The 16,727-nt window shown below is 33.6% G+C and overlaps 1 protein-coding gene across 6 annotated transcripts in view; it reads right to left on the reverse strand.

Moving 5' to 3' along the window:
• The window catches only part of GRIA4 (glutamate ionotropic receptor AMPA type subunit 4), a 526,465-nt gene that overhangs the window by 33,292 nt on the left and 476,446 nt on the right, over nt 1–16,727 (reverse strand). For 4 of the 6 annotated variants that reach the window (XM_067038559.1, XM_067038560.1, XM_059068908.2 and 1 more), the window contains exon 14: nt 11,427–11,674. In XM_067038559.1, coding sequence (XP_066894660.1) covers nt 11,427–11,674 — 248 coding nt within the window. Of the gene's footprint in view, nt 1–52; nt 92–11,426; nt 11,675–16,727 lie in introns of all 6 variants that reach the window. The other 2 variants (XM_067038562.1, XM_067038561.1) reach the window with 1 other exon arrangement.

A 16,727-nucleotide genomic window follows, 5' to 3' on the forward strand; every position in this document is an offset into this window, starting at 1 on the left:
TTTCCTTCAAATAAATGGAACCCATTCTTTTGAAAGAAAACTCCCCTCTTACCTTGATCCTGGAGCTGGTTAGTTCTCCTCTGTCCTCCTCCTAGGGGAGAAATACCCAAAGTTAAACAATAATAGAACATGGTCTTGTATTAAAGTCAAGTTCAGTTCTGGCTGATCCCTTCCTCAGGTCTCACAAGATACTACCAACTGTCTGATATACTGGGACATTCATTGAATTGAACTTAAAATACATTTAAGGATTAAGCCAAAGGGGAATGAACATTAGTTGTGTAAGGGAGACAAAATTGTCTGCTCTTTAGTCAGTCTATTTTATTAGAACTTCAATAAGCTGAAGACTGACTTAGAGCAGAGTAATTTATGGAAGGGCATTGATTGGGTAATTTTCATCAGCTGGAGTGAATCATGAAGGGTGTACCATGCGGAGTACCTAAAGTTCCCCAAGTAGAGAGAGGCATGCTGTGATGTTTCAATGCATTTCCCTGATGTTCTTCATGTCTTTTGAGGGTAAGATGATAGTGCTACAAGCAACAACATGTCTGAAGCAGTACTAAATCTAGTATGAACAAGAATTATTGTAAAACTGAAAAAAACTCTAATAGGTCATTAGATGGGAACATTCAGAAAAAGTCTGGGACATGGATATTATCAGAAACTAGGTGCTTTATTTTTTTTTTTTTTATTTTTTATTTTTTGGTGCTTTATTTTTTCAAAACAGGGAATCATAGGTTAGATAAAGAAGGGATTTTTTTTTTTTTTCTTAATGTGTCTCTATCTAACTAGGACTCTCAGTGTCTTTGGAGAGAAACAAGGCAGCATAGTGAAACAAGCATGGATTTGGGAATTATACAATAATGGGCTCGTATTCCAGTTCTGTCATTTCTCAGCTCTTTGACTTGAATTTCAGCAACATCATCTGTCCACATGAAGATAGTAGAACCAATGTCAAGAGGTTGTGGGGGAAAATATATTCATCTACATGTGCTTGGTATGTAGTAGAGTAATTATTAAATTTTATTTCCTTTTTATTTATATGGTCTCTGATATGGTCTTTTTTTTTACTGGAATATAGTTGATTTACAATGTTGTGTTAGTTTCTGCTATACAGCAAAGTAAGTCTGTTATACATGATATGGTCTTTTCCTACTTGAATGACTTTATCTCTTTAGAGACCAATGTCTAATTAACTGACCTTAGCATCAATTCCTATATACCCCTTGGCATAATTTCAGAGATAGTGACCAGCTCCCATTAAAAAAAAAGAAATCAAATACCAGACAATTGATTGAATTCTGTGAGACATGGAGGAAAGTGGAGACCAAGAATGAGCCTGAACCCATACAAGATCATGTGCTATTGTTATTTAACTTTGGGTAACTTATTAAAATTCTTTATCAAGTAAAATGACATCAAGTGAGAAAATGGATGTACTTTTGGAATGTCAGGTTGTCACAGTATATCCCAGAGACGTCAAAATGAAGGATGTTGTAGTCATTACTCAAATGGCTATTATGAAAATGTGCAGGGAAAAAACACTGTATGGCAGATTCTATATTACACATCTACTACTGTTACCATTTATTTAGTGTTGGATTCATCCTATGAACTTTAATCACCTTAACGTTTCATGATATAAATATGGCACAATAAAACTCCTCCAACTACAAATATACATGTTTTTTCTCATGTTCTTCCTTGGAAACTTTAACTTCATGTATTTAATGAATATTCTAAGAATGGCTATTTTGACAAACCAGCCTTTATCCACTATACTCTATATATTCTAAAGAATATATACAGAAATAGAGACTTTCCTTTTTTTCTGAAACATATATTCAAAAATCATAAAGCTTTGCTATAAATAGAAAAAAAGAGTAAATTATATTTTATGAAACACCTACTTTATCCATGGAACCCACTTATCCGATAGAGTTTTTGACGGAATTATCTTTATATTCTGAAATGATCTGAGAATCTATGAATAAGAACAACTGTAGGGCTTCCCTGGTGGCGCAGTGGTTGAGAGTCCGCCTGCCGATGCAGGGGACACGGGTTCGTGCCCCGGTCCGGGAGGATCCCACATGCCGCGGAGCGGCTAGGCCCGTGAGCCATGGCCGCTGAGCCTGCGCGTCTGGAGCCTGTGCTCCGCAATGGGAGAGGCCACAGCAGTGAGGCCCGCGTACCGCAGAAAAAAAAAAAAAAAAAAGAACAACTGTAGGTACACTGCCGGGCTTGGTTACAATTACGGTGGCTGTACAGTCTTCATGCTTCTGGGCGTAAACTGATTGCTATTTATAATGAAGGGAAAAATAAAACAGAAATTAAGTAGTACTAAAGTTGTTGGAGCCATTATGGTGCTCTTAAAAATCCACTCTCTCAAGTATTACATATTGAACCACCACGGGATACCACATTTCATAGATCAATTTTTTATCATATCTAGATATGGAAATATGTGTTTTATTCTTAAAAAACCAAAGTAAGTCCTTCTACATGTATGTGCATCACTTTAGCTGTTTTATTCCCACTTTTATATAATCCAAAGAATTTTGTCAGATTTGTACGTTGCCTAAAATTTGATGTTAGTATATAATTTTAAATCTCTCTCTATATAAGTATACAAGAACTGTGTTTATCTCTAGCTCTGTGGTTCTCTTAGAGAAGTGCTTTCCTTAAATACTTTTCCATTTCACAATGTAGACAGACTATGATAAAAGCAGCTATTTACTTAATTAGTGAATTACTTAATTCCCAAACCTGATGAGGTTCTGGGGATGAATTTTCCCCCAGTGTTATTAGGTGTCCACAACTTCAAAGAGGTATAAGAGAATTCTTTGATTGTTTTGCTAAAGACAGTTCAGGGCATGACTCAGAATCTCAGACTCTCAAAGTGAGAAGGGAATTTTGATGTCACTGTCACAGTATTCTCTAAGAGATGTGAGAATCCCTTCTATTTCTGTTTGAACAACTCTGGTGTCGAGAATCATAGCCTATTTCCCCCCATTTTTTGGACCAGTTTTAATTGTTGTAAAATTTTTCTTTGTGTTGACCCGAAATCTACCTCTATGTAATTTCTTTAACTTATCAAGAGTTTATTTAGTTTTTAATATGAATTAAACTTTATAGTTTCTTGAGCTCTTATATGTATATTTGCAATATGCTTTGAAATTATCAATGTTGCTGAAACTGCAGCATGGAATAATCATAGAACCTGTTCAGTAAGTCTCCAAAGTAAACTATATTTATATTAATGTTTTTTTTCTTTTTTTGTTCTTTTCCTATAAGAGCACTGGAGAGAGTCAGAAGATCTCTGTTCCAATCTCAGCTGTGTGGGACTGTGGGCAAGTCACTTAACGTCTTTAATTTATAATGTCTTCCTCTGTAACAAAATGACATCATAAAAGGGTTAAAAGGAGCAAGTAAAAATATATATATGTGGAAGTGGTTTGAAAGCTACAATGCTGTACTGCTACTATTATTGTTTCACTTTAGAAGTACATTGCTCAGCAATTTTTAGAGCTCTACGTTAAGCTAAATTTAAACATTATGTCTTAAAAGTGAACAAATTAAAAAGCACATTAATTAAATAATAGATTAACTGATTCTTTGCATTATATGATATTATCATTGCTATATCATTTCATAGAAACTAATTTTTTTTTTAGTCTGTGACCTTCATTTTTACTCTGGAAGACAATCAGGTCAGTTTTTCTTGGATCCCATTTACTTCTATTTACCTCTAATTAGCCTAGCCTCAAATATAAACCAAAAGTTAGGGCATTGATTTAGGGTTCTGGATACTTGGTTTAATTTTTTTATTTCTCCTTCTTTTTATTTTTTTAATTTACTTTTCATGCTAAAGTCATTAGCAACTTAGAGCAGCTGTACTTGTTGATAATACTTTTTTTGTGGTCCTAGTTGCAAATTCCTGAAAAGAGGGGAAATTAGGGACCGGGTGTCTGATGATGTCTTCTCTTAGTTACTAACATGATTCTGGCCTGTTACTATATCAAAAAGGATGTTCAGAAGTTGCAAATCTGTCAGCTCCAAATATGAAACAACTAGACTTCTATAATAGCGGAGGCCTTGCAGGTAGTTCTTTACAGTTTTTATATAATATTTTGTGTAGTGAAGCAACAATGGAGAGGGTCCATATACTCTTAGTTGTTCTGAAAGTGAGTTGCTTGTGTCACATTTGTTTGATTGACAACAATTTGATTTTTATTTTGGCAAACTCCCAAATAGTTAACACTTAGAGAAAAGAGATTGAATTTTTAACATTTCTGTAAAAAATATTTGTGTATTACTTTCTTCATTGAGTACCATAGAGAAAAAGTTAAGTTAAATAAAATCTAGATTATTTCAATATGATGTCATGACTTTGTTTGGTCAATAGTATTTACAGTGATAAATTTCTCCCACATTTTGGTATTGTATACTTTGAAAGGCAGAATTAATGCTAAGAATATTTTTATGCCTTTAATGTTTTTTTCATTGTTGAGTTGTGTGACAGTAAAGAAACATATTGAAATGGCTTTATAAAGTTTCTGAAAGTGTATTTCATTCTATGAATGAGTGCTAACAATGAATTTTAGGTTTTCAGAAAGTTTGGAATCTGTCCATTTAAAATAAACTACTTTTAATCATGAAAAAGCTATTTCTGGTATTAAGGAGGATAAACAATGTATTCACAGTATTTCTAACTTCTGTTTTTATGATTATTATTTTTAAAATGTTCGCATAATCAATATAATGCCCATTTCTGAGAAAGCCTGTGGCCAGGCTAGGTATTTTAGAGATTCGAATGGTGACTTTCTATTCAGGTGTTGCCAGCTGTGTATGATACTATATTTGTGGCAAAGCTGTTTCAAATGTATGTTATATGATTCTGAAAACAAGAATTATAGGACTCATTTTGGGGGAGAAACAAACATTTAAATAAATGAGCTACTTTCTTATCCCTACTTAAATTAAAACAGAATATAATTCTAAACCAGAGTCTTTACTATTTCCCAGTTCATTCCAAATGACTTCCAAACTATTCTATCTTCCTTCTCTTAAATATGAATAATAAACCACCCCCATCTTGGCTGATATTATCTTGGCTGAGCAGACCCCTTTTTACTTGCTTTGTTGTTCCTTTGTGTCCCCTTTATAACCTGAGCACTAGCACTGCAATTGCTTCTGGAAACTAATCCTTGTAGTGAGATGTTGTGTAAAGATGAGTGACATAATATGGAACCTGTCCAGATATTAGACATATATCAAGAGGAAACACTTAAATACACTACTAATATAGGGATAAGTTCATCTACAGCACGTTTACTACATATCAGATTATGAACTTTGTCCTTAGATACAACTTTATGTTTCCTAAATACACGTGGCATGGGTAGGTCAAGGATGCTTAACTTGGTTGGCTATAGGTTCTGCACTCACATTAGTTGTGTGTTGCAATTAAATTAACTTGAATTTTATAGGATATAGATATTCTTTGGGGGGATTCTTTATACTTAAAGTATTTGTTTATAAGACAATTGTGTGGGACTAAAGAACAACAGCTTGGAATTCTGGCTTTTCATAGAACTGTCAAAATTGAGATCTAAACTTAAGATCTCTTGTCCAATCAGGTTGTGAAGGCTTAAACTGTTAAACTTCTTTTGTAGCAGTTTTATCTTATTAAATTTAATCCTCTTTGAAGTGGTATAAACTAAAACAGCCACAAATTATCCACTTTTCTCAGGCAAGTTACTAAAATATAGCTTCTAAGTGTAATGGAGAGGAGGTGTCTACAGCTAAACACTGAATTTAGAAACTTTCAGGTGGTGTTAACTATGGCAGCCACAAAACATCCCCAGGATGAACAACTTGAAAACTCTCTGGTAAATTCTCAGGTGGAACCCAGCAACCATCTGTTGAATAAATTGGCAAACGAATGAAGGCAAATCATATTGGCATTTTTTTTTCTTTTTACAAGTGAGGAGAATGGAAAATGTATAATACTTGGTGAGTCTTAAAGAAATGCAGAAAAATGCAGGATTTTTTTCCTTTTCATGGGGAGCTGTAAATTTAATCATCTTTTAACTGCAGGAAAGAGATAAATGAAAAATCTAAGATTTCAAATGGCAATAGAAAGTTTTATGTTTCCTACTGCACTCAATATCTAGCAAGAGAAAGATGGGATGTATGAATTCTAAAGGGGATTATTTTCCCCTGGGACACATTTAGCATTAATACCTTTACCATGTGACATCTCAGTTTGTGAATGTAAAATACTTGGTACCCACATCTCTAATAGCAAACTGAGTAAGTGTTTAAGCATATCACAACCAGGGGGATTTGTGTGTGTTTGTGTGCGTTTATGCTGAGAGGTGCAAATGATTTTTGTATGAGTGTGTTTTCTAACCCCTAGGCCAACAGACTGTGTTCCAAAACATAATGGGATCACAAAAACTAAGTTATCTGTAGCATCTTTTAATATGGCACCAAATAAAATGAGGGATATTCATAAATGAAAACATATCTCTCCCTTTCCATAATAGTTAAAAAAAAAAAAACCATACTTGTGTACTAATCTGCTGCAACTCATTTCCAGAAAACAAGTTAAAAGTATATTTACTTGAGGCCAAGTGCTGCTAAGTAATATTAAGTACTCAGCTTTAAATTTCTGTACTTTTAAGTTTTACTAGTGTCTACATTAAGTGCTAACAATAGACTTGTTACTAACACCAAAAACAGACTACAACTTTACTGTCCCACACAAAATCCAGCAAACTCCTTCTTTCTAAACTTTCCAAGTACACCTGAACTGATGACTAAATATGTCTCAGAAATTTTACGTAGGAAAGTGGTTCCTTCCAGATAATATATTTTTCACACATGAATTTGAATATTAAATTTAATACATCTGCCCTAAAAACTACTCCCAAGTTGAAGAAACATAATTTGGCCTACAGATAACTCTACTTACCCTGATACAGATTTAGACTTGAGCCAAGTGTCTTATGAAGCCAGCGATTGTGTTAAATACTGAAATAAAAAGTCCAATGAAGATGTGCTATTCTAATTCCCATTCTTAGTACTTCCTCTCCCCTGCCATGATATTGCCGTGGGGGCTCTGAGTTGCCTGTTGTAAACTAAGCGTGATGTGCTTGGTTTCAATGGAGCAGCTCCTGTTGCCACAGGTTCCTGTAACTGGGCATCAGCAAGTCCAACTGGGCCTCATTTTTTCCCAGATTTCAACTACTGATCAAGTTCTTTTGGAACTGTTTTCTCTTGAAAGACTTTTTTTTTTTTTTAATGACATCATTTGTCTTATATTAGGCACAGTTCCACAAATATCTTTCGAGAGACAAAATTTGAATGGGAATTATCCCTATTGAATAATAAAAGTATAGGAGACTAGCTTTTTCCTTTTTTAATTTTTGGCTGTGCCACGTGGCTTGTGGGATCTTAGTTCCCTGATCAGGGATCAAACCTGGGACCATAGCAGAGAAAGTGCTGAGCCCTAAACACTGGACTGCCAGGGAATTCCCAGGAGACTAGTTTTTTAATGTGGCTTCAAACATTAGTGTCAAGCATAAAAATCTTTACAAAGGCCAGGAAAATTCTGAAGATATGATCCACTTCTTTGTTTCCTAGAAGTACTTGAAGATACTAGATACCATGAATATTTTAAAAAGGGGTATTTCTCATTTAACAACTATTTAATAGTCAGTAAATCTGTATTAAATAAACTATAATTTACTCTAAACAATCTTTATTAGTTTACTTATTGCATGGTAAAGTTGAGAGTCTAGAAACTAGTGTAATATAGATAATACACTAAAGAAACTACTATTTTGATAGTAAAGTATACAACTTTCCTAGATAATAAATACTATAGTATAGTATGTATCTATACTAAAGTTGCATATTAAAGTTGATAGTATTGATAGTATAGTCAAAATACACTTCCTCTTTCATCTAAACTTTACATCACTTTGCTATGCCATCTAGAGTGTCTATTTTAAAACAACCTTTAAAAATTTCTCAACCAGTGAAGGCTTTTACTAGAGTTTTGGATTGCCAAGTGTACTGGAGAGGGGATGAGAAGGAAGTTCATGTAGAATAAATGGCATTGTGTATGTGGAAAGAAGATTCAGGAGAAATATCAAAGTAGGGAGATAGTAAAACATAAGAGATTTTACCCTTTTATCTCACAATAAGACCTGAAAGTTTTCTTTGGAAGGTAACTTAGAAAAACAAATAGTAATGCCAGTAAGATTTAAGTTTTTTTCACTCACTGATATTTATAGTTTGTAGGTACACTTACCTATAATTGCTTTCCTTTTTAATTTTAAAATGTATAGATTCTAAGTTTAACAACATCAATATACCTGGCATCATTCTATCACCTACAAATTGGAGAATCTATGTCAAAGCATAATAAACCGATAATTTCTGAGCATACTTATTGGCCTTCTGTAACTGAGAGCCGTTAGTGATAGCTTGATTGTTTTAACATTGTGAAATGTTATGTATGTGTATGCCCAGCAAACGCTAACCTGAAATAAAGTCTCTTTGAACAATAAGGAGCTTTGCATTTTATTCTCTGCCATAAAGATGGGTGCCAGTCATAACTGTTGTAATATTTGTTACACTAGTCACAGATATATGCTCTGTGATGATCCTGATTGCCTGTGTTTTAGCCTACATTAAAGACCCAAGTCCTGATTTTCCATCCTGATTATATATCCTACTCTTACTCTTTTCTGTGACATTTATTATGAAGCATTTTGACCAAACAGCAAGATCTGGAAATAAAAAAGCTCCCTAGATCAACAGAAGATTGCTAGTCATTTGTCTACATTCTCTGGTTATACTTATATAGAAGGAAGATTGTTTTCATTTTCATAAAATTTCATATTACCCAATGAATCAAAACAGCAGCATTTGGAAGAAAGCCATAATTAATGACAATGAAACAGACCAGTGTCAATGTATCCAGAACTATTAAACTAAAAACTTGGTTAAAAAAATAGATCTTGAGGGAAAACAGACTTAGTCTCAACTGAACAAATGAGCCAGAACATTTTCAAAGATACTCTTGATGCAGATATGCCCTCTGGATCTTGCTCTGATGACTGTAATTATTTTGAATTTTGTCATTTATACAGAAGGTGCCTATTGGTCCATTTCTATATTAGTTTGCCTCTTTTGAAGCAGAAGGTTACTAGTTGAATAAGAAAGAGAATTTAAGCTTAATGAGCCTCCTGCTTAGTTGGGCTGGGTGTTGGGGAGTAAGGAGGTGTGGGTAAGGTGAATGCTGGTTAGCCTTCAGTGCACTTCCAGTATTCTCAAAGATAGGACAAAATTACTGTGGTTTTGGCATGTAGGGGCCAGCTTGCTCAGGAAATTGTGGCATGTATAAAGCAAAGCACATAAACAAACTCTTAACCCAGGAAGCTGAGTTTAACAATTGCCTCATTAACAAGATCCAGGGAAAGACAGGAAAAGAGGGGGAGGCCAATAGCTGATTATTATACAGTTCTAGACAGATGAAGCCCTTCAGCTTCTCCCTAAACAATCCCTGTAGTGTGGATTTGACAAAGTGGCACATTTAAGAGGGAACACTCTTGCTATCAATGGGAGTCAGGCGCACCCTTATCTGAGGGCCAAATTCAGTCCCTGGAACTTGACTTTATCAGTAGACACAAGACAGAGGACAAGGCAGCTATATCCACAGAGAATTAATTAAGAGCAAATGCTACATCCAGTGAATGTAATCAATTGTGTGAACAGTGATCTACATATCACACTCTGTTGCTGTTTCCCTTTCTATTTACTACTATTTTGATAGAGATTTATTTGCCACATGGTCTCATTGAAATTACATATTTCTCATATTGCATCAAACAAAATATTCCCTTAAAGACCAAATATTCTAATGCCACTTTTAGTTTCTGAATGGCTGAAATCTTTTTGGGTAGAATTTTATCATAGATAATTTATTTGTTTGGCTTTCTCCGTGCACATTTCTCCAGTTTCATATGCAAAGTGTGTTCAAATAAACCTGACTTCAGTATTGCTAAAGTCTACACCCAAATATGTCTTTGCTTGCTAATTTTCTTCTATCTCCTTTAAAAATTGTCCCTTTTGAACACACCATGAAACCCCTCTCAAATGATTACAGTGTTGTTTGCAAACACAAAATATTGTTTTAACACAAACTTTTCAGTACTAGTATTTGTTTCTTATGTCTGTCTCAACTTCTCCCCCACCCAGCACACATACCCAAAGTACATTGCAGTTCCCTTTTTGAAACCAATCATATAATTTTATATTTTTTTCACTCCTACTAGGCAACAGTACAGGTCTCATTACCTTCATTTTTCAAAGGCTTACCAGAAACATCATTTTTCAAGACCAGGTTCTTGGTTAATTCCTTTGGCAAAGATTCTGATTTCTTCTTGAATCTGTGCTTTGTATGACTCTCTCCTAAGCAGCACTGAGACCAGAGTAATTTGTCAGTCATCACTTTCGACCCCTGCTTTGCTCTAACCTCAGCAATTCAACAGCAGCCTTTGTTACTTAAGGAAAATAGGAAACTCTGCCTCCTGGACATAAACATGTGAATTTTCTATGTCCAGGACCAAAAGGGTGAAAAGGGCAGATTTTACCAACATTTCCTTAAGAAATAAAGTCCCACTTTTAACACATGTGGACTATCAACCACATGTGTGATGTTTTGGTCATAAGTCACATTTTAAGGGTCTATGTGTGAACAATTTTGAATTGTTACTGGGTCTAATTTTACAGATCTTACTTACCCCATACTCCCTTTGCAACAGTAGAGAGTGTGACTTGAGTAAGCACAATAAAATCAGAGCCCAGTTTTCCCTCTGATCATAATTGCATTTAGAAATAAATGTGATTTACAAAGTTAGCATTGATACAACTCAGGATTTTCTAAAATATAATGGTGCCATAATAAATGAAACATTGAAATGGAAAAAAAGTGTTTTTCTAGAAGATATTGATTTCTTCTTAGAAACTAGCAGGCAGGTATAATTTTAAAAATAATGAAAACATGTAGAATTATTACTGACACAATGAGAATGTAGATTTCAGTGACCAAAAAAAGTTGATGAGATATAGAAGCATATGCTACCCATGTTTTAGGCCCACTGGAAGCAGCTAGTGTTCAACCAGTTTGGTTTTTATATGGCCTTAAAAGATATATGTCAATTAAGATTAATTATTCTAAAATTAAAAAAAAATTACCTGATTGTTGACCAAAAAATGTGAAATGGAGAAACAGAAAAACAAACAAACATACCATGTTCACACACAAAACAAAATAATTCTCTCAGGGACATCAGGGAAGGTGGAATACTATAACAACACATGTTATATTGTTATACTATTCCACCCACCTTAATGAAGAACCCTTGGGTGTTGCTACTCCATAGCCTTTCGAATCCAGATTTCCTCCCACTTTCATTGTGTCACATGGCTTTCGCTGCTCAATGTATTCATTCATAGTGGACTCCAGGAGAAAGGCAAATTTGCCCTTGGATTTTCGGACACGAGCTACTCCCTCAGCTGTAGTCCTAGTGAACACTGATGGCTCTGCTGATCGCATGTAGGTCCACATCTTTTCATACACTGCTATTTTTGATCTCTGGAGGAAATTAAAATAAAATTAAATACAGGAAAGAAGGGAACAAGATGTTAATATTAACTGAACCGAGATAAGGATAAAGCCTTCTACGTTACCCTCTAATTGCAATTTGCCATAATAACATTATTCTTTTACAATTAGAAAACTGCCATTTACAACTGTTTAAGAAAATCACTGAAATGAAAGACATTTAAAAGTGATATTTGGAGAAAAATGTACCTCGTGTCATAATAACTACCCTACTCAACTGCTTAAAGAGCAAGTTATTATTATTATAAAATGTAGACAGCCATAGAGAGAGTTGTACTGAATTATAACAAACAAGGAGAGTTGTTATATTATTTTATTTTCATATTTTTCCAGGCCTCAAAGTTTTAATGAAAACCATTGTAAAAAAATATATGCAAAATGTGCAGTTCCTATCAAGTCAGTATTTGAACACCAAAGGAGGAGGAGAAATCTGTCCTAGTTTACAAACCAAATATCCATAAAACAAGAATCAAACTAGGTCTGCCAAAACATTTTTAGACCTTTTTTAACAAAATCTCCAAATAGAACATACATTAAACTTTAAAGAGAAGTAATTCTTGTTTTCCCACTTTATATTTTGGAGAGTTAGTTTTTCTAATCCCTTGACTTCAGCCAAGAAACTTACTTATATTTTTGTCTATTTGGGCTGTATCTACATTATTTCCAAGACTTAATTTATCCAATTCATTTTGTCGGTATCTGCATTCATATTAGATTTTTTCATCCACACATTTTTTTCATGTGAAATTATATCCAAATGAACTCAAATGTCCCCAAAGGCTATATTTAATAAAATAGAAAAGCCCAAATCCTGTTTGGTGTTTGAGAATACAATGATACACACAGACTTTTATCTGGTGCAATTACTTGTGTTCAATAGCAAGATGTGGAAATTTTGCATCTGGATCCAAATTAAAAGTAATGCAGACTTCAGTCAAACCTAAATCTATGCATGAGGCCAAATCCTGAGTAGCATGTATACTTATTTACACCGACCTTGTTTTGTTTACCAGAAGATAGAATCCAACAAGAAGCAGATCTTCAATAATCAACAAGGTACCCGAATGGCAAATTTAAGAATACATGTTTTGGGCAAAAGCAAATTACTCAGGTGAACAAAGAAACTGATAAAAGTGGTATTCAAAATTTTGGCTTCGTAAGGTGGAAATTTAGTAATCAATAAATCTATATAATAAGTCACACAATAAGAGATTTGCATACCTAAACACCAGATATTTTATGTTAATGTATATTCAAATGGTGATAAATATCAGATAAGAAATATATATCCTGTATCCTGTATCCTCTGAAATGTTTTTATGTTATTAACACTTGAAAATATCTCATGATACAGAGTTTCTGACATGTTTATGTATGTGTGTTTAGGTAATGACAGGTTACTTCTGGCAGCAGAAATCCTCACATTAGGAAAATTCTATGCCAAATATAATTCAATTTCAAAGATTCTATGTTGTTCCAGGATGGAAGAGTATCTGGATTCAGAACCCTTAACCATGAGATCCACTAGGGAGGTCATGTTGCCAGGCCTCATTTACTCCATCTCTGATAATGAAGTTCTTTTCCAGAGTATGAACTACTCCATTTTACAATGAGTTCCAATTTCTGAAAATTATAAACTCTCTGGATCACTTGATACTGATTGTGTTTAAACATCTCTCCTGATGATTTCAATTTAGACATGTGTTGCTAAACAACATCATTTAGGCATATCATCACTTTTTTAAATATATTGATAACTTCACTTCAGAGTTATACCCCCAAAGGTATAGAGTTCTATATATATTTTTTGCTTCACTATGTATACTACATTGAAACCAGAAGAAATAAAATCTGAGTATTATTTTAATTAAAATTTTTTGGAAAAATTTTAAGAATATGAGAATCATGCTGGTTACTTGGCAATTTTCTACTTATTTTTTATATCTTATTAAAGGAAAAGAGAACAGCTAAACAAAACTAAGGCAGCAAAATGGAAAAAGAGTATTTTTAGGGCTTGGTAATTATGAAGATAATTTAACTATATAGAATGCAACATAATATTAAAGCAAATGATTTTTTAAAGGAATAAAATACCTTTAGGTCATTGGTACTTTATAGATGTCCATTCCCATAATATTAATGTGAGGAAAATTACTACTGCTTTTGTTTAAATATATTGAATTACATATACCTTAAGTGCAAAAGAAGTTAAATTAATTCCTTTAAAGTCCAGAAGAAAGAGGAATCTGTAGTGTAATTATGCTTAATTTCTTATGTATAATAGAAATTATAAAATACAGACTCTCAGTGGAAAATAGAGGAATGATGAAAGAAACTTTTTGGGAAAAAAAGTTTATATGGTGTGTCACTATGTTAATGTTTAGAAATTCTGATTCTGATTTAAGGGGGCATGGTTTAGATAAAATCAAATCCACATGGTGGAGAGGGTGAGGTTGGGAAATTCAGGAGGTAAAGGACTGGAAATAATATTGCTGTGCCTTACTTGTGACTGTAAGAGGGTGTTTGCTGAGGAATGAGAGTAAGGTAATTTTTATAAATTTGATGAGACAGGCTAAACTGAGATTTTTGCAGACCCAGTAAGCTCATAAATGTAATGATAATGGGACTTTTACATCTTCATCTTCAACTGTGATATCTACTTAAAGATCAGGTTTGGGGAGTGAATATGCTCAAGGTAATAAGCAAAGATAATATGTCTTTTTTTTTTTTTTTTTTTGCAGTACGCGGGCCTCTCACTGTTGTGGCTTCTCCCCTTGCGGAGCACAGGCTCCGGACGTGCAGGCCCAGCAGCCATGGGTCACGGGCCCAGCCGCTCCGCGTCATGTGGGATCCTCCCAGACCGGGACACAAACCCGTATCCCCTGCACCGGCAGGCGGACTCCCAACCACTGCGCCACCAGAGAAGCCCTGTCATTTTTTTTTTAAATTATAAAATTAATCTGAGATTTACTTGTTTCATCTTTATTGTGAAACAATGCATGGGAAACTATTTGATTTAAAGCACTATTTCATTACTTATAATAATTCTTGGAGATTTAAAAATGTGCCATCCTTTTAATTTCTCAAAATTAAGTATTTTGCCATTTCTGCTTTTAATAGAAAATATGTTAAAGTGTCATGCATAATAGTTGATATTTACATTGTTATCAGGTGAATTATTTCCTACTTTTAGTAGCTTATGCAGCAAGACTGATGTTCCAGTAAGAGCTTATCAATGTATTATATGATAATATTATAAGTCCTGAAATACTATTCCATGTCATTTATGCATTCATGATTTCACTGATGACTGAAACAGGTACAGAATAAAATCTGCACTGAAACGAAAATCAGTGTGTTTAAATCAGGTTTATAATAATGTAAAATTACCTTTAAAAAAACCTGTCATTAAGTTGCCAAGTACAAAATTCTTTAACCGTCTCTATGTGTATGCTTAACAAGCGGCACAGAACATGAAACATATCAAGTTTCATAATGGTGCAAAACCAAGGCAACAGTTGAATTCTGATGTAATTTCCCCCCATAGCCTAATTCTTTTTCCAGAACAACTGCAACATTTTTTGAAATGCTGAGTATAGGTAACTGCCTGAGGCAGTTTAGTGAAGGTGATAGATGTACCATTACTGTGTTCCTATAAGATAACATTTCTGACAAGGACAAAAATACCTTTCACGTTCTGTTTCCTCAACAACTCATCAGACAAATGATTTATTTAAACCAGATCATCATGTATGAGAGAGGAGGGAGAACATAGGGTAGGAAATGAAGGAGATTTTTATCAGAGAACTCAAATTTATGCATTCCTGGAAGTATGCTTCCAGGGAAAATTATTTTCTTGTCCTATTAGGGTTCAAATTATTCTGCAACATAAATACTTATAACACTCTTTCAATTTTAAAACTATAATTGGGTGGGACAGCAAGGAAACAGGGCATGGTGACTGCACTACTTATATGGGAGGCTCTGTTTCTAGGAAGCAGCTTTCCTTATTCATATATTTCTAATCAATATATTCTCTTACCTACTTCATTAGTTTTTCAAATGAGCAGTTTTTTAAAACTCTATAAAGATTAGAAATAACATTCTCAATGTACTTGATGCCAAAGAGCTCTACAGTGAGTTATTTTTGAAACATTTTCAGGGAATCAATATGATACTTCTTTCCCCCTTTTTCACTCAAGGCAAAATGATGAACCTACAAATATCTGCTTTATTTACATGAAAATCAGTCATCGTTTTTCAGTAAAATGCAAATGATAGCACAAATTTGTATTCTATTTTGATGCATATACATAATGGTTTTTAGTCAAAGTCACTAAATTTTACCTAGTTTCTTTTGGATGGAAACATAGATTTCCAGAAAAGTACTGAAAGTATGCCAAAATGTGTTAGAGCAGTGTGTTACAATATTAAGCTTTAGAGACTGGGATGCACTCAGTAAGTTAAAAAATTTGGCTAATTAAGTTTATCCATAGAATATTGTTAATAAAATATATTGTCATGACTATTATTCACAGTTTTAGAAAAATCTACAAATAGTCTATAATTAATTTACAAATTTTATATCTATTAGTAATGCTCCAAATTGTTGACAAAGATGTTCACTGTCTGTTTTTTTTTTTTAAACAATGTGCAATATGGGTTTGGCACAATTTTTGAGTGATTTGTTCATGATTTAGTGTTACATAAACATCTGTCATATTTAAGAATACTATAATTGAATTCTTTTTTTTAAAAGAAATATTATTGAAATTCCAGTGCATGAAAGTTAAGGCTGGCTTAAGGAGTAGTATCTTTTGTTGTTTTTAATTTCCAAGCTGAGTGAGAAAACAATAAATATACACATTTAAAATGAAAATGTAATCTCCCAAGTACTGTATATAAGTGTGAATTTACTTTAAAGGGCTATCATTAATTTTACACAATAGTTTAAGAAATAGTGAAACATATCTTTTCTTCTAAATTACTAAATATTTAGTCTCTAAGCAATTGATGTTAAATA

Source organism: Kogia breviceps, chromosome 7 (genome assembly GCF_026419965.1).
Source record: "Kogia breviceps isolate mKogBre1 chromosome 7, mKogBre1 haplotype 1, whole genome shotgun sequence".
In the NCBI taxonomy this organism is placed as follows: Eukaryota; Metazoa; Chordata; class Mammalia; order Artiodactyla; family Physeteridae; genus Kogia; species Kogia breviceps.